At 35.3% G+C, this 19,845-nt stretch overlaps 1 protein-coding gene across 6 annotated transcripts in view; it reads right to left on the bottom strand.

Moving 5' to 3' along the window:
- The window catches only part of LOC115839923 (recombining binding protein suppressor of hairless), a 231,606-nt gene that overhangs the window by 11,366 nt on the left and 200,395 nt on the right, over positions 1 to 19,845 (bottom strand). For all 6 annotated transcript variants that reach the window (XM_060299219.2, XM_060299220.2, XM_060299221.2 and 3 more), the window contains 5 exons: positions 16,631 to 16,726; positions 9,535 to 9,700; positions 5,140 to 5,314; positions 1,168 to 1,305; positions 900 to 1,012 (listed from right to left, as the gene is read on the bottom strand). In XM_060299219.2, the coding sequence (XP_060155202.1) occupies positions 900 to 1,012; positions 1,168 to 1,305; positions 5,140 to 5,314; positions 9,535 to 9,700; positions 16,631 to 16,726 (688 nt within the window). The remainder of the gene's footprint in view (positions 1 to 899; positions 1,013 to 1,167; positions 1,306 to 5,139; positions 5,315 to 9,534; positions 9,701 to 16,630; positions 16,727 to 19,845) is intronic.

Below are 19,845 nucleotides of genomic sequence, written 5' to 3'. Positions count from 1 at the left end.
CTTGGAATACAGTGACACATAATGAATGAAAAGAGAAGAACCTGAGTAAATGTTGATTCAGCTTGTTTTTTGGTGTGTCTTTCTTTCTAATTTATGTACCCTTCTTTCCCTACCTTTCCCCTTTTTATAATTTGCCTCAGGTTCAAGGTTTTGTAAATTTATATTACTATGTTTCACATATTTTGGCTTATGAAGTTGAAATGGGAAATAAAATCACCTTGTACAACCATGACACAGAAAAATATAAAACAATTCAATAATATGATGCATTTACTTAGATAGTTATAGATCAACCCAGCTCCTGCTGAAATAGTCCCAGAAAATATCAGCCAATGAAATACTTCATCAAAGAGATACAAAGCATATTCAGGCAAGTAATACTAAAAGTTCTTCCATTCACTTAACCCCCTCCCCCAACCTGACCTTGAATCAAACCTACTCATAAACCCCCTCCATCTTTAATATAACTAAATTGTGTTCTGCTTCAGAAAAGGAGGGGGAAGATGACAAAGGGTATATGAGGGGCTTTTGCTTCATTCTGCTAAGAAAAGCAGTTTTTTACAGTTTTAAAAAGCCCCAAACACTATGCCTCTCTACCAGAGTAAGAAACACCAATTTTATTTAATTTTTAAATCCATCTTCCTTTGGGAGAATAAAATAATAAAAATTATGCTTGTATTTTTAAAGAAATTTGAAATTCTATGCTTTTGAAAACTTGGTCCTGTGTTGGGATGAAGCAGGTACCACAAAGAATGAATAATGTATCTACATTAGTTAAGAAAATAAATCCTAATGTAACTTTATAGTGCCCTCTATTGAACATATCCAGATATACAACCAAAAAGGGAAAAGGCCACCAACATTTATTAGAAACAGTCATGAAGTCATTAAGGCCATACCAATCTTGGGAGTGCCATGCCAGTAACTGAACACACAAGTTTGACTGTTTGTCCATAATGGATGTATCCATCGCGGACTGTGAATTCTTCTCCTTCTGATTCATCGTCATCCACTGCAGTGCAATGGAAACAGATCAAATTATCATCTTTTAGAACTTATTAATCTGCTTATAAAAATGACAAAACTTAATATATCTGTATGTCTTATTAGTAAAATGAATTTAACAATTTCACACGAAAAAAATCAAATGCATATTTTTATACTCACAGAGATGAATGTAAAATGCTCCCCACTGCTGAGAACTGGCATGGAAATTACCTCCTTCTACATGCAAGTATCTGGTACTAACTGTCTGGGATCGAAGTCGATTAAACAGAGCCACCTTTGTTCCTGAGGCAATGCATACTGCAAAGAAAACACAGCTCCTATTTATGTGAGTGGGGTTTGGGGGCGGGGCAACAGTGGAGAGCAAGAAGGGACCAGTACCCGGTGAATGAGGACTATGCATTACTATCATTTAATAATTAATGGATTCTGCTAACAATTCTTTTAACCCTCTAAGAAAATACAGATGATACCCCCAAAAATCAAGGTAACTCTTTATCAATAATGTCAAGCTAAAGATATACAATATGTCCATAAAAATCTTTTTTTTTTTTTTGCGGTACTCGGGCCTCTCACTGTTGCGGCCTCTCCCGTTGCGGAGCACAGGCTCCGGATGCGCAGGCTCAGCGGCCATGGCTCACGGGCCTAGCCGCTCCGCGGCGTGTGGGATCTTCCCGGACCGGGGCACGAACCCGTGTCCCCTGCATCGGCAGGCGGACTCTCAACCACTGTGCCACCAGGGAAGCCCCATAAAAATCTTTTTTAAATGAGAGTTACACAGTATGTTTAATGCGGTGCTGTTTTTAAAAAGGAAGTTACTTTTAAAATAATAAGTGTCCAACAGTAGGAAACTGATTAAATAAATTATAATATCATTCACCTATCTGAATGATGTGTATTTAAATGCATTGGTAAGAAAATATCTCCCTGATATATCACTGAATGGAAAGCACACTCTTTATACTGTGGTTCCATTGGGTAAACATATACATTTTTATGTGACAGCATGTGTCTCCATGTGCTCACATCTATTTCTATGGAATACATTCATAGAGAGGGGTGTGGAAGGATGTTTACCAAAGTTGATGGCAACTGCCTCTGGATACTGTGATTTTAGAGATTTTGCTTCCTTCTAAATACCTTACAGTATAGCATTGCATGAAATTTCTTGAAAAAGCAACCACATCTATGTAAGCAAGAAAATACTCTGAAAATGAAATATGTTCTCTGCCATCAAGTAACTTAGAGTCAATAGAAATATAAAATTAAAGAGGTAATCCTGTAATTTGAATTGGAAACAGCCTAAATACATGACATTATACCTCCTGATGCAAGAACACTACATCGCTGTAAAGTAGGCTTGCCCTCTAGTAACAAACAACAAAAAAGAACCAAAGAACAACCACCTTAAATCTGATCAAGTTTCTAAATTTACTGACAAAGACTCTCTCCTTGACCAAACTTTAGACAGGCTCCTCTGAGCCCTTTTTCCACCGGGACTCTTCCTTGGGCCCTGGCATTGGCCTGCCTAGCCCGGTTATTGCCAAGAATCCTGCTAAACCATCCTCCCATCCTTGATATCTGTTCAAGTTCCTCCCCTCCACCTTTATATCTGATCATCTAGGCCTGTCTTCATAAAAATTCTGGTAAGCTAGTTTGTCAAGAATCCCCCTTCCCTTCATGTCTCTCTCCTCTTAGTAACTTTCCATCCACTGATCCCCTCAACTCTGTTCCTTGGCTATAAATCCCCACTTCTCCTTGTTGTATTTGGAGTTGAGCTCAGTTCTTTACTGAAATCTCTTTTCCCTACTGCAACGGTAGTGAATAAAATCTGTTTCTAACCATCTTTAGTGTCCAGCTCTGTTTCTCTCTGACACTACAATTTACAGAAAATACATTAAACTACACCAAGGAAATATAATTAGCAAATTCCAGTATGTGGAAATCTCTCATGGTCAACTGACTCAGTCTCTTGAATAAATAAACTACAAGAAGAGAGAGAGAAACAGAGAGATGTAGAGAAAATCCACAGATTAAAAAAAACTCAAGGACATGTCAACACAATATATAGAATAATATCTGGTGGATCTTATTTGAATTTTGATTCAACCAAAGGGCTAAAAAAAAAACCCCACATTTTAGATAATTTTAAATTTGAGCGCTAGCTAGGTATTTAATGATACTAAGAAACTATTTCTTTTTATAGTTGTTTTATGTTTATTTTTATGTGATCATGGTATTGTAATTATATTAGAAAACAAGAGACCCTATCTTTCAGAGATATACAGAAATATTTACAGATGATATAGTGTCTTGGATTTGCATCAAACTAAAATGAGGGCAGAGGAAAGTGTGTGTGGGGGGTAGGGTTACAGATGAAGATAAATCAAGACTGGCTTGAAGTTAAGATCACTGCTCCAAGTTAGAGGATGAACACAAGAGGTTTCATGTCATTAATGCAACTGTCTACTTTAGTATGTTAGAAAATTTCCATAATATAAAGTAAATGATGATGATAATAATGACCAAGCAGACTAAAAACCATCCACTACATAAAATCCCATTAAGTTCATAATAAAACAAAACAAAATAAAAACAAGCAAATAAACCAAAATCCTAAAACCTCACTGGTCATCTTCAAAGAATACTATTGTTATTCTGCAAATTAGTAAATAAGAACCTATCCTGGCTTTTCTCCATAGACTATACTTAAAGCAAACAGCTAACAAATGCAAAAGTTAAGAATAAAAGAATTAGAAAAATCATCATTTTGCAGCCCTTAATGAAATACTAGATTTAAGCAGCCATCATGAAGGGCTACTGAAATCATTAGGTTAAAGGTCGCTGAGGAACTTTATAACTAGTGGATTAGACTAACAACAGCTCAAATTACTATAACCAATCTTAACATAACAAGAAGTGGGATAACCAGATATTACATGACTTCTGATCTGATAGAAATGAACATACATAGGAGCAGCTAATTCTAAAATAAAAGTTTAACCAACAGTTTGTAGAAAATATGAGAGACAGAAGAACACGTAATCAGCCAGATCCAGAATATGGAAATTCCACAGGAAAAATGACCCAGTTTCAACAAATAAATAACACAGAAGGAAAAACAGGCTGGTGGAAAGAGAAGAAACCATTACAGATTAAAATGTATGAACCTTGTTTGGATCCAAGTTTGAACAAGCCAACTGTTAAAAACAACAACACAACTGTAAAAAGGTATTTCTGAGACAATGTGATAAATCTGCACACTGACTAGCCATTAGATGGCATTAACGAACTACCATCAACTGTTGTTGGGTATAATGATGTTTAAAAGAAAATGATCTGTTAGAGAGTCACTACTGCAGAAATGGTTGAAAGGATAGGATGTCTGAGATGTACATTAAAAAATTCCAGCAGTTGGAGGAGGAAGGAAGGGGTGGTGGTGATAGAGATGATAAAACAGAATTGGTAAAACCTGTTGAGGCCAGGTGGTCACCTTATACTACTTTCTCCCTTTTATGTAAGTTTGAAAGTTTTCATAATAAAAAGTTAAAATAAAGAAAACTGGGTACAGAGGTTGAAGTGTAAAATTCAAACAGCATTTATCTGCTATAGTCTAAAAATGTGCTGATGAGGCAGCAGTCTCTGCCAGTGCAACTACATCAAAATTTTTGTTCAGGTTCTCAGGACAGCCTTCCAAAGCCCATTTGATATAACAGTGTTTCTCAAAGGCGTGCTTTTGATATTCTAAGTGAATCAATTCTTTATGGAATGGGAACCTTCTTGGGCACTGCAGGACATTTAGACACCCTAATGCTAACATTACTCCCTCCAGTCACTGTGACAGCAAAAGGAAACTCCCATTTCTCCAAATGACTCTGGGTGGCAGTGATGAACCAATTCTGTTTAAAAACCACTTCCCTACCCCAGGTATTGCCCATTTTTAATTAAAGAAAAAGACAATAAAGCAGCAGTAATAACTGAATATGACTTTTTCAGATAAAGTGAAGACCACAAAAATATTTGAAAAAAAGGAACTGGCTACTGAAAAGCAATTTTTAATTTAAAAAATAGCTGAATTTGTCTTATTAGTTCATGTTGGGAGTTGAGGACAAAAAAGAAAACAAGTATACATACAGTCAGCATTTTTCAATGACTGCTTCTTTTTGGAAGGTTTGGAGATGACTTTTATCCGCTTGCTGAGGAACACACCAATGTCATCACTATTGCCATAGAACATCTTTACAGAGAGCATGAAGTGCTTTCTCTTGTCTGAATCAGATATATACAATGTTTTGGCCGTGCAATAGTTCTGTGAAAGAAAAGGCAAGTTTTAATAGCACCAAAACCCTGTCAGCTATGTACCTACAACTCAGTATGGCCACGTCTAAGTTTGATCAGACTTAAAGGCAGTAACTCCACAGAAGCGCTGATAAAACCAACTGTGAAAAGTACTGATCTCTGAAAACAAAGTACAAAGTCTTCCTTATCAAGTCTACGAAATACTAACACTGTGTTGTTTTCCCCTCTCAAAAAGGCTTTTAAAAAATAGTCTTTTCTTGTTTTATACAGCTCTACATCTATTTCACAGAATTACCAATGTTATAGCAGTAATTTTTTAAAATAAAATTTTACAGTTAAAAAATTCCATGACTGTCTTTCTGCAAATAAGATATAAAGGCTATCAGAACTCAATTAAATTATGTAAAAGATTTTAGCACTGATCCTTCTCAAAATAGTGCATACAACGTTTTTTCTTATATAGCCGAACACTAGAGTAACCACCCATGAGTCTGAGGAAAACAATATTTTTTGAAATAGCTAACACTTTGCCCAATGGGATAATTCCTATTGCATCACCAAAAGAACTGAATTTAAAGGTACTAGAGAAAACAAACGCAGCAAAGTACTATGTCAGTTTATCAGAAATTAAATTCTGGTAACTGAAAGGATAGTATTAAAGAATTATAGCACTTGCAAAACAACAAAGATACTTTGAAATGCTACTATTTCAATTACATATGACAATTCTAAAATCTTTCCTATTCCCTTGATCCCTGTGAATGAGGGAAGAGGCTAAATTATTGATCTATTTTTCCAGATTGGGTAAATAATGCTCAAGTACAGCTTAAGTATTTAAAATTCTGAAATATATATATATATATTTTAAAATCATTGCTCTACTTTAAAATTAGGCTAAACAAGTTTCTTGACTACCTCTGCTGTGTGTTCCTTTTAGAAAGTAGTGCAAATGCCACTCATTTAGAAAATAACTAATGGGCTCTAGGTGTTTAATCTTTAAAATATTACTCACAGCCAATTTTAGTACCAGAACAAAAATCATGCCATACTTTATTGAATTTCTCAACAGCAAAGTTATATAAGAAAATTTAGGTGCCGTCTTGAATATTTTACTCAATTAAGTTTTTATAAATTCAAAAGGGAGAGAAAAGCTTTGAGAGGCTTTGTTCTGCACAAGGCAAAGTTAAGATAAAGCTCATAATAGTAGTAAGAAAAATTAAAACAACAGCCTTTGCACTCACTCAGCTCCTTTCACTCCAGGATCTCTAAGTGTTCAGGGATGCTGAACCATGGCCCTGCCGTACTTTAAAAAGCTCTGAAAGTCAAATAAAGCCTGCACTATGGAATTATTCTACAACGTAAGACAAAGTCTAGGAAGATAGGTATTGATACACTAAAGAAGAGTACTCCCATGTAACAAAAATAAAATGTGTACCTAAATGAAAGCAATTAAATTCTAATGGCAAAATTTAAAAATGATGAGATCACTTAATTTGAGTGTTAACATTAGGGGATATGATCTATATCAGAAAAGAGAAAATACTGAAATCTAGCATAAATGGTAAGGTAGACTGGCAAACAGGAAAGGAAAAAAGAGCAGAGAAAATTGGGTCATAACACAGACACTCAAAGGGCTTTATTTTGTTTGGAAAAAGCAAACATACATATATCTCCTTGGAAGTAAAGGAAATATACCCCTAATTACAAAAGTGAGTAGTTTGAATCCACAAAAAAATTCTAATAAAGCTATCTCAGATACAATTTATTATTTTTTAAAAGCTACAAAGCTACTGACCACAAACTACTCAAATTTCACAAGAAAAAAAAAAAAGGACAAGTCACTGATTCAGAAAGAGTATTACAGCTTTAAGACGCTAAGTAAATAAAAACTGAAGTTACATTTGCTTCATCATACCAAAAGGCTAGATTAGCTAATAAAATTCTAAAACAGAAAATGGCATATAATAAATCTGTCTATAAACAATGAAGAGTTTAACTTAAAAAACATCTTTCTGAAGACAAGATCTTCAGGAAAGAAAAAAAATCTGCCCTGAAATAAAAAATACCAAATATAATGCTACAAAAGTTTATAGAAATATCTGAATTGTAGAATTTGAATTATATAAACAAAACAATACTAGCAACATAGGTGTAGGGGATGTAATTCTTTAAAATAAAAATACAAGTGTGCTAATTAGGGAAGTAATTCATGTTGCATAGCTTACCTAGTTCCAACTATGTAAGACAAAAACTGAGGAAATGAATAGTTAACAAATTAAAAACATCAGATCCAAAATATTACCAACATATAGTTAAATGTCATGACCATAAGGGCTGCATATACTAGAACTTTGTTGTAATGAAGATTAAAATAAGGACAAATACCCAAAAATGCAAAATAAAATCCCTCTTTTTTCAATAATGACTAATTGTACCATTCAATGAACAGGCTGTTGAAAGAAAATAACATTATCTTAAATGAATGGAGGTTAAGTGAGATAGGACCAAAGTGCCTCTTTCTGAAGCTCAGCATCTATCCACTGCTTGGTCCATCTTTGCCTGCCTGGACCCAAACTTACCTTGTTCCTGTACCTTGATGATACAAGCATATGATTATGCTGTTCTTTCTGCCTGGAATGACTTCTGCTGACTCTCAACCAGTCTTATTCTCTATAGACTTCTCTAATAGCATTTTTCATTATAACTAAATATTAACACATAATTTTGGCATACAGACACTGTACTACCCTGTAAGTAGGTGTTTTAAGCACTATTTAATGCTCAAGCTCTCAGGTATTCTCTTCTGCAAATTTCTAGGGCTTGGGGAAAGGATATAATGGCAGAAGTTGAAGAAAGATGTACTAAGCCATTATGCTGAGAAAAGCAAGTGGCGGTGCTGTTTGTTTGTTATTACCTCCCTTAAAATTGCTGGAAGCTGGAAGTGTTAAAGCAAGCAATGAAGTTCAATTGACACAATTATATACAATGGTAGCTAGAATCCCTGGCTTCTTACTACCTATCTGATCTAATTACCATTCACAGTTCCAAATGTCTAGATGTACAGCTTAGAGACATATCACTAAGACTTTCTATATAACAGAAAAATAGATGAGACATGACTAAGGCCTATTTGTTCAACCCACTACTTAAATATATCTTTTACCTTGGCTCAAGGGTCATAATTCAGAAATATTTTACACTGCTCTATTTTAAGATGAAACAACCTTTACTGTAGTAAGTTTTATCCCAAACCTAATTTAAAATACATAGTTGACAAGCCTTAATGATAAAAATATAAAGATACAAATGACATAAACATACTCAAATTTGAAGGAGGTTGAAGGCTCCTTATTCTCAGTGCTCATTATCTGTAAAATGACTAAAATTGAATGAGTACAAATCCACTAGCTCACCACCCTCAACCTTGCCCTCCAAACTCCCATTCTTAGTGTCGGCTACAATACAGCAAACACTAAGACATTCAACAAAGACTTACTGAATGAGAAAACACCTATTTATGCAGTACTTTAAAAGACATTCATGTAGACACTGAAATCAGAAATAACCATTTTTCAAATTTTAATATCAAGAGAAAACAAAGTAATAACTAATGCTAAGTCACTGAAGAACTACTTTTGAAAACTAAAGGTACAGACTGAAATAACTGCTTTCTAAATCGATAAAATACAATTAGTAAAACTAACTCATAAATTTTATTCCCTAGTAAAGTAATCAAAGAAAATACCTAAAAGGTTGAGTAGAGGTAATCATGGCTGTTCCTGTCTACACAGCATATTTCTGTTCTACACTGAAGCTAAGTAAAACATTTATGATGTTTATAACCCATAATACTTTGTTTCTAGTGTAAGACTAAGATTAAATGAGTAGAATAAAACATTATTGAACTATGTATTTTCATTGTTGTTTGACTATCATGCCCCTGTCAGATGGATGAGCAATTAGCCTCCTATACTGGCACCCAACAGAAATCTGATTCACAGCCTGCTAAAACTGCTAGCAAGCTGAGGAAGCTTATTGTGTGCCACCTTTAGATGTCAACAGCTCAAGCTCCATCAATCACGACTAAACCACAGCTACTTGAGAAGTTTATTTCTGGTTCTGATTTATATATTCAAAAGAGTGCTACCAATAGCCATAAAAGGAAAAAAAAAAATCACCACTACAAAAACAAGTAAGAAAATTGCATTCTGGTACCATGGTTCTCTTTACCTTTCCTTCCAAGTTCAGCTGCTGCATTTCTTGGTCACTATTTCCTATTCCAATAAATGCACACGGTTGAGACTCTTGTTCAGAACAACCATCGCGTTCCATTTGTTCTTTTTTTTTCTTCCATCCACTGCCCATAAGATATACACAAGGAGGAGGGCAAAAGAACCTGAAACAATGAGGGGGAAAAAACACAATGCAATTACATTCAAGAAAGCATTTCCTTTTCTTAAACACATGAATACAAAATCATGCTGAACTGCACAAAGTTAGCTCCTAATGAAACATTTTGGTGAAGTCTTTTGTAATGCAAATAATCATATCCACAGCACAGAAATCAAGACTTCCACTTCCATTTGTTCAGGTAAGGTTCATCTATATTGATGTTATGCATTCACTTAGCCTAGATATTTTTTAGAGCAGGGAACGTCTCTTTTCACATAGCTCAGAGTTTTGAACTACTGCAGTTCAACAAATCCAAAGTACTCTAACATATACAAAGCATGGTATACCATCACAGAATCTGCAGTTACTGATTAACGTCTACTCAAAATGATGTATCATTAATTAATGACATTCTTGGTATGGATATTACTCTTAACTTCATTTGGTAATTAACCTGGAAAACAGAATTAGAGCAATGCAATGCCCAAAGTAGAAAATTTCGAAATACTAATACAACTAAGTAAAAGAATTGAAAGCAAAATGAATCATTGGATTACTATATATCTTACATCCTGAACACCTGCTGTATGTGGATGACTGAAAGAAAAATATACTGTATCCTTTCAACTCACAGACAACCAAGAGATTTGTTTCGCTAGTTGCCAAAAACCCATCCTCACAAATTCTTCCCACCTAGAATAATTTCCTTATAATCTTCTCTTAGTAATTACAAAATATCTACTTCAAATCCCAGCTCAGGCAGGCCCCACATTTTACATAGTTCAGACCATCAATCCAGTCCTTGTGTAGGGTGTAATTCCTTTGCTCAATCACACACTGACTTACACATACTTTAAAACATTTATGTCGGGACTTCCCTAGTGGCGCAGTGGTTAAGAATCCACCTGCCAACGCAGGGGACACGGGTTTGATCCCTGGTCCAGGAAGATCCCACATGCCGCGGAGCAATTAAGCCTGTGCGAAGCCCGTGCTCCACAACGAAGAGAAGCCATCTGCAATGAGAAGCCCTCGCACCGCAATGAAGAGTAGCCCCCGCTCACCGCAACTAGGGAAAGCCGCCTGTGCGCAGCAACGAAGAACCAATGCAGCTAAAAATTTAATAAATAAATAAATAAAATAAAGTTTAAAAAACATTTATGTCATGTCTCGTCAAGGGGCCTGAAAACTCAAATACCTACTCAAATAGTAGCCAAGTAAATTCAAATAGCAGCCAGGTAAGCAATATAAATGGGTGGGCCAGCTGTACAATAAATAAGTAGAAATATCCCTCAATTACCCAAAGAAGTAGGTTCCCTCCCTTCTTTCTTGAAACACACAGCCCTCATGGTAATTCCAACTTTTTGTACAGCTATAAGCATAGAAATTTCTTTCTTAATCTTTTAAGCCCACTGAAAGAAAAAAAAAAAAGAGCTTAACTGCAAAGAGCATCAGCCAATGCTGTGTGGCTCTGATGACAAGGAAACAATTGGGATCAGCAAGCATGTGAGTATACACTCACCCACCCACTCACAGGGCTGAACTATGGGCGTGGAGGCCTAGTGCTGGCCACATCCTCCAACTTCCCAATAGTTGCCTGAAATCAAGTTTTACATGAAATTCCTAATTTTAAAATTTTGCAAATAATTTATGCCTTTTAACACTTTTTAGGCCAACAATGTACAGACTTAAAAAAATAAAAAACTAAAGAACTGTACACAGGCATGTGTGTGTACATACATACACACAGATACCATCATGCTGGATTTAGCTTTCAGGCCACCCTAAAGGTAGTAAATTGGGAGGCTGGGGTCAACATATATATACTACTATGTATACTAATGAGAATCTACAGTGTAGCACAGGGAACTCTACTCAGTGACCTGTGGTTACCTAAATGGGAAGGAAATCTAAGAAAGAGTAGATATATGTATACATATAACTGATTCATTTTCCTGTACAGTAGAAACTAACAACACTGTAAAGCAACTATACTCCAATAAAAATTAATTAAAAAATAAATTAAGTAAAGGTAGTAGAGTAGTGTCTACTTGTTTGCTTCCCCCTCAGCACCTACTACAATACTGACTGAATTGAATCAAAATACATGGCACCTACTTTTTGCTCAACTCTACCAAAGACTACTTTAGAGGCAATCTACATACAATTTATAGGAAGTGAGCTGGGTTTGTTTAATTTTCATTAATTCACAAAAATTTATTACACCCCTAGTCTATACTAGATACTGGGAATATATTAGTAGTTAAAACAAACAAAAATTCTTGTCCTAATGGAACTCAGAGTCTAATAAGAAAGACAATTTTAAAAAGCTAGATGACTAAAATAACATATATACTCTGTTAGCTGATGGTAAGTACTGAGGGAAAATAATAAAGCAGGGAAGGGGTACTTAAAAATGTAGAAGACCTGGGTGGCCAGAGAAAGCCTATTTAAGAAGATGACTTTAAGTCATGACCTAAAGCCATGGGTTTCTAGGGTAAGAGCATTTCAGAAGAAGGAATAAATAGCAAGTGCAATGGCTCCAAAGTAGAAAGGACTATAATGGATGGCGGAGAAACAACAGACCAGCGTGGCTGGAACAGAGACGAGAACAACAGGAGATGAAGCCGGAGTAATGGGGAAGTAGACCTAGCAGGTCGAAGGGGTCAGGCTGAGTTAGGATGAAAATCTTCTGGGGTCTTCTCATATGTATCTAAACCAACAGAAAGGAATCAGAGCAGCCTTTGTTCCTGTATACTTTCTGTCACCATGGACATAGAGGTCACAGCCGAGGCAGTGGGCTCAGTTCCAGGTCACTCCAAGTTTGGAGGGATGCCTGGATTAGCTGGGCTAGTTCAGGAGTTGGCTCAGTTCAAGTCTGCACCACGGATCTTTCTGGCCTCTAATGCTGGGAACCACCCAATACTTACCATGGCACAGATTCAAATATCTAGCTGGCACACTATCAGGAAGTTGAGAAGGCATCAATTTTGGAAGCTTGTCTACTATTAGTATTTTATTGACAGATGTTAAGCCTCCTTAGTAAGTTGGTATATCAGCTATAAAATTCGAAAAGCTTTGTTTTACTATAGTGTACCAAATGTAGTGCTGGTTTTCTCAAGAGTACTGTGATAAAATGGCATGAAACCAACAGGGCATAAAAATCAGACAGGTTGACAAGAAATTCTTTACCACTCAAAACACTGACCTAGGTTCTATATTGAAAGTGCTTTCCAATCTTGTAATAAATGTAAGAAAAATGAAGATTCTTCAACTGCCTCTGAACTAGCCTTATTTTTATATCAACTCTACAACTATTCAAGAAAGCTGTGATGCAAGAAAATTGCAAACCCAATATAAACATTAAGATTATTTCTACCATGTGATGATGAAATCATATTTTAAACATCCCAATATTGTCACTCCCTAAAAATCAGCTAATGAATCAAATCTTCATTTCCAGAAACTTCAGTAGTAATATAATAATCAAATAGAAGATAGCACCAATACAAAAAAATTTACAGACAAATGAAAGAAAATTAAAGGGAGGAGGGTAAGGAAAAAATGCCACCTAATTAACAAAAGAAAAATTAACATACACCTTTATAAGGTGTATGTGAATCGATGATTCTTTGAATTTGGACAGCTGGTCAATATGTACCAAACATTCAGTGAAAAGTCTGACCAAGTGGCTAGCTTTTGGAGTTTAACAGCTGCTATAAAAGGACACTTTATGAAACAATGTGCCTTTATTTTCTAATCTAAGCAACTATGACAAACAATGCTTTTATTTGCCACTTGGTGGCGATATGCACACATTTATGATTTCATTCATTTCCTAGTTCAACAGTCAGCCTTTATTTTCAGAGAGTGATTCAACAAGTTTTTCCTCATATCCTGAGATGAGGTCTGGAAAATACCTTACAGATTCAAAGAAACCTTTTTATTTAGCCCAATATATAAGATTAGACAAAATCCAAACACATCATTTACATTTTTTTATTTTGGCAGAATCATTACCCTTTGATGATTATTCATACTTCCCCTAACACAAAGTTGAAGAAATGTTAATATGTCTACTGGCATTTCCATATCTTTAATAGAAATTTGCCTCTAGACAAAATAATTTTTTCTTTAAGTTTATTTTTCAATTTGAAAAGACCTTCTTCGATTAAAAAGTAAAACTAGCCACTAACATACTAAGTGGGATACCAAATATGTTATGCAAATAAATACTCATCATTAGGCACAAAAGTGAATCCTGAGAATGATTTAAGATTTTAGGATAAAACTTCCTACCCCAATATTTCTAGCATCATTCACTGGAGTTATTTTGTAAGCCAAGATGACTGTGGTCATGTCCCCAGGTTACCTCATGCCTAATGCAAGAAAGAAAGCAGATCTTCCTCTTTCCGCTGCACTCCACTAAGGAGTAAGGGAAAAGAACTCTTCCAGTAAGAAGCCCTGCCAGTTATCCAGGAGGCTGACCTGTGTTAGCAGCCCCTGACGACTAATGCCTTTTTAAAATCAGGTAATTTTAATAGGTTTTTACCTTTACTGTGAAACTAGTGTATGTCTCTTCTGGAAATTTTAATAATACAATAAACATAGAAAGTAGTTACTCTGGCTTTTTCATCTTTTTTTTTTTTTTTCATTCTTTGGAGTCAGAAGCTTAGATTCTTTGAGCTTTCCTCTGACTGGGGTTTTAGACCCACCAGGCTATACCCCAAATAATAGAAAGAAATTGAAAATAAGGGCAACCATAATAACAGTTAACCATTAAATCACCTATTTTAACTTGATAAACCACTATAGCTTTGTATTTTTAACAGTGACTAACAAACAGGAACCTTATCTGGACTAATCTTTTGAGTAGCTCTTCCCCTTCTGTTATCTGCACTGGGCCTCAGTTATCCACCGAAGTATTTAAATGACTTAGTGACTTTTAAAATTCCCATCCAAGATGCTTTTGCACAGTACCTGGAACCTTACAGGTTGTGAGAAATAAAGAATAAATGAGTTAATAAATGAATCCAATTGTATTAAACTGAGTAACACTGCCCAGGTTGGCAGCTTATACAATGAACATATGTTTTCCTATCTTCATTAGATCCAGCCCAATCTCACTCTGCTAATGGTAAAAAGAGAATCCCAGACAAAGTGAAGTTTACAAAGTTTGTGTTTTTTAGACGTCTTTAGGTTCTTCAGGTACCTTTTCCATCTGCAAGCCTTGCTGTAGATAATTAACACTCAAACATAAAATGCAAGGCTATGAAAATTAGGGAAATGAAAAAAATATGAAATTTGGAATTACAGACCCAGGAGTTCTAATCCTGGTTTTTATCAACTCCTAACTAAAGTGAATCTGGGCATATTTAAAGTCTCTGATCTTTAGTCTCCTCACTCACAGAATGGGGATTAAAGCATGCCTACTTTACAAGATTATTCTGAGGATTAAAATTTAAAGACATTTGTAAGGCATTTCCAGAACAATGTCTAGCTCGTGACTGGTTAAAGGGAAGCTGTTCCTTCTTCAGATTCACTATGAAATACAAGGCTGACCATTTAGACCCATCTCAAGTAATGAGGATATTGACTTACGCTGTTTTGCTTGGTTGGGGGGAAGGAGACAATCTCCTATATACACGTGATATCATTATTGGCGGGGGGGGGGGAAGAGCAGACAGACCACCTGAATTTCCCGTACCAACTTCATGCAAAAAGGGGTCACTATCTCGATTTGGTTTCTTTGTGCCAAACTGCAGGTACCAACTTCTTCACATATTTAACTCTAAATCAGATGATTTAAGTTCCATTAGTAAAGTAATCAGAAATTTAGTAAACTTGAATAACTAAAAAAGAACACTTGGCAGTATGAGTCCTAAATGCTGTTTTCAGCTGTTCATCCTCTTTGAGGATAACATTATCAACTAAACAGTTTCACCTTTTTTTCAGCTCAGATTTAGAGGACTTTGAGAAAGAGACTATTTAAAATTCTTCCAGCCTGTAAATTAATATACTACCTTTCCCTTCTCTTATGCATATGCTAAGATCTCCTTTATCTCACAAATTCTAAGATTCCACTCATTCCTTTCAATCCAACACCCAAACCTGAGTTTTCATTCCTTCTCCCAATTCAGTTTTGGTGCCTTTCTAGCCAATCCAAAAAAATCTTTCATCTTCCCCCATAAGCAGCCTTTGTCTACAAAATGTTTAACACAAAAATGCTGTCTGAAAGACAAAGGCTTGAGAAACTATTAACAAGAAAATTCCAGGAACCAAGTGACAAAACAAATAACAAAAATCCACAATTATATACCAAAAATGCTGAAATTTTAAAAATACTAAGACAAACACTAAATATTAAAATCCCTATTATAATTTAATTTTGGCTAATCTGATTTATAGGTCATTTCTGTAGTGCCACATTTATGTGGTATGAGTACCAGCTCAGCTTTGCTGGGTTTTTTAACCTGAATAGGCACAGGGTCAGGGTGGAGAGGGCTGGGAGTACTTTTCTTCACAATCACTGCATAATTCAACTCGGGGGTTTGTTTAAGCCTTTTTCTTTTTAAAATGGTACTTTTGGGGTCACATTTCTTTATAAAACTACATTTTCCACCGAAAGGAAAGCTACTTTTTGAATGAGCTAATGTATCACAGAAATACTTAGAGAACACCATGCAGCCCCAAATAAAAACTATGGATTATTTCATTTTGTGAAATCACGGATTTAACCAGAGGATCTTTACTAAATAAGCCACAATTTACTTTGTTTCTCCCTCTTCAATAGAGACAAATCCCCCATTTTTCATTTTGTACTTGCAAATTAACCCAATAGAAACCATCCTCTTACTTGTATATTAATACATCACATGCAAATTCATGATAGCCATTATTAGCCATTAATTATCTACCAGAAAAACAATAATCTTACCTTTTTTCATTTCCATATGACTTCTGTGCAACTTTTGCATGAAGAATAAGTACTGTTTGATCCCCTCGCTCTTTTAAATAATTTCGCATAGCTTCCCTAAAATAAAATATAAATATCACCATTACAGGGGTAAGATTTAGAGTATTACTATGCTCTATAATGAGAATACTTAAGAATATGTTTCAAACAAGCAACTCCAAAAATGAAAACAATAAAGCAAAACAAACCCATGAACTAAATTTAAAGAATATTATACAATGGGGAAATATATACTGCTCATCTTCAACTCTATTCTTTGTTCTTTGAAAGAAGCTGTCCCTCGCTCTTGGAATTTATGATATAACGCAATTAAACCACAATTACAACTTAGAGAATAACCAGAATCACTATGTACACTGCTAATTAGGCTTTAAACCCTTTATAAAATTAATGCATGCAATACTTTTGTATTTAATAATCTGATTCACTACCACCACTAGCCCCTCTCCTCCAGCTATTAGAATGAGTATTTTTTACTGAATACAAAGCCATAAGAAATCCTTAGGTCACACAAATTTATTATTACATGTTCTTAAAGTAACAACCCTACAAAAGGACTAAGAAAGGGCTACCATTTATATACAGATACACAATTACTCTCAAGGATGTTACTAAACACATAAAGTTAATAAAAGCTAATGCAAATTAGTGAAAAACAATTAAATTTTGGAAAAAATACAATGTTAATTATTTCAAGCACAAAATACTCCAACTATCTATTTACTATGCAAGTGTATAAAAAATTCAATGTCTTAAAAATATTTATTCACCCAATTATTTTGCTAAGCAATATAATAGAGTATGAAGAACACAAGGTCTACACAGATCAAACTTTACATTTCTGAATCAGTAGAATCCCAGTTCTTGAGATGTTTAACACATTACAAAATAAAGCAAAAGTGCTTCAAAGGCAATCATCAAGAAACTTTTAATAAAGTGAATGCTATTTTTATTTATAAGTAAAAGACAAATGTATAGGGGATAGCTACAGAATAGTAGTAAGTTATTAAATGTGGGGAATTCTAGACTTCTGGCACTTTGAAACTAAGTGGTCTGGGGCAAATCTCTTAACCTCATCTAGCTTGAGTTTCTGTATCTGATAATAACAATAATGCTGACATAACATAGAGTGGTTGTGGGGATTAAATGAGATGACAGCGTTTATGTTTAGTGACTGAAAACCTTTTGGCTCAAGGCAGGAATGGTAACACTGGAATCCAACAGATTGCACATTATTCCTTACCACTGTAACAAAGCTCAAAGTCCAGTAAAGACAGCAAAAAATGTTTGGAAAACGAATTGTAATGAGATTCATGTTCCAAATAGAGGTATGACCAAAGAGCTCCAATAGGGAGTGCCTATGTAAAGGAGGGGAGGGGTGATAAAGGACCACTCCTGGGAAAATTTTCTTAGAAGAGCTAACTTCTGAAGGAAAAGGAATAATCACAGTAAGTGGGAGGAAGAAAGAGTAAGGCATTCCAGGGCCAGGGAGAGAAGTATGGACGAGCAGGAATGACCCTGCAAATTTGGGTACAGCAAGAGATTCAGGCTGAGGAGTAAATCAGCCACAAAAAACAATAGTAGCTAAGATTTCTGGAGTGTTTACTATGTGCCAGGCCCTGAATAAATGCATTATTTCACTTAATCCTCAAAATCCAAAAGGTAAGTATTGTTAATACCATGGTGAATGTCTTGCAATTAATAAATGGTAGTCAGGAAACTGAAACAAATTCTCTAAAATTCTTAAGTGAGCCATGGCAGTGAATAAAATTGAGAAGTTGGGTACAGTCAAATTGTGAAAAGCCTATCAAATCCCTTGAAAATCTGACATTTGTAAACTTAAATACTAAGTATAAAAATTTAAGCTAATTCAAATATCACCCTATGATAAGATGGTGATAAAAGTGGTAGCAGGTAATAAAAATTTTAAGACACCTAGAAAAAACTTAAAATAAAAAAATCCATCTCTTTGAGAGTTAGGAAAAGATCATCATTTAATTTTATCTCCACTCCATTACAGAAAAACACCATGCTGTGGAAAGTGGATTTTCAATCTACACAAAAGGCAATGCAAGATCTTGAGGTTTCTTTTAAACATACAGTTAATTTTCCTTTATAGTTAATTCTAGTGGTGAAATAGAGAAGGGGTTTTAGAAAGCATAGAGAAAAGACAAACTTGAAAAAAGGCTGACACACCAAGAAAGAGGTAATAGAAGACAGTACAGGAGAAGACAGGTTTTAAGTCTTTTGTTTCAGGAGAAGCAAGTGTTAATAGGTTCTACTGGACAAATGTCAACTCTGAAGTGCCCCAGAACTCCAAGCTGGAAGTATTTAATAGGTTGTTGGAAACAACCATCTGTAGTTCCAGAGAGGGATCTGGGCTGGAAAAGTAGGGTTCATTGGTATACACAGTTCATAAATAAAGCCATGGTAGTCAATGAAGTCTCCCAGAAAGAAAACACAGTGATAGGAGAGTCAAGAAGAAAATGTATAAAAGGAAATGAAGAACCGGTAGGGGTAGAACTGAAACTGTCTATTAGATGCTACGGAAGGAGACAACCTCAAAAGAGGGGAACAATCAAAAGGTAAGATGCTGGAGAGGTGAAGGTCACTTTAATTTTAGCAAGAAGTCTAACAGCCACCAGCTAAAGCCTCACAAGTTATTTGTAAAATGAGAGGCCACTGTGATGCCTAACAAGTAAGAAAAGAGCCATAGGTACTATCTGGAAATACCCTCTAGGGAATGGAGAAAGAAGCTGACTATGTACAATGATTGAAAATCGGTATTGAAGGACTGGCTAATGTTGAAATCCATAAATGATAGTGTCAAGTCCCACTAACATTCCAAGGGAATAGAGACAGCACATTCTCAAACCTGCTGGGTACTGGACAAGAGGTGCAGCGTGGAGAGGATAACGATTAATAAGGGATTTGAGGTGTTAATAAGTCACGTGACTGACCATAGCATTCAAGGTAGATAAGAAAACAAAAGCTAAGCCAGGAGAAGGTCAATATCTTGACAAAACTGGCACAGAAGCCCAGTCACTGGCATAAAAAGTGAAAAGTTGCTATATACTTGAAAAAAAAAATTGTAAGAAACCATTTTAAATATATTTCCCCACGCTGAATTCTATTTGCATTTACAGTCTCTATTTTATCATTTAGCAATTACTTGA

The sequence above is a fragment of the Globicephala melas genome, chromosome 5 (genome assembly GCF_963455315.2).
Source record: "Globicephala melas chromosome 5, mGloMel1.2, whole genome shotgun sequence".
Classification (NCBI taxonomy): Eukaryota; Metazoa; Chordata; class Mammalia; order Artiodactyla; family Delphinidae; genus Globicephala; species Globicephala melas.
This window is presented reverse-complemented; position numbering and strand designations above follow the sequence as displayed.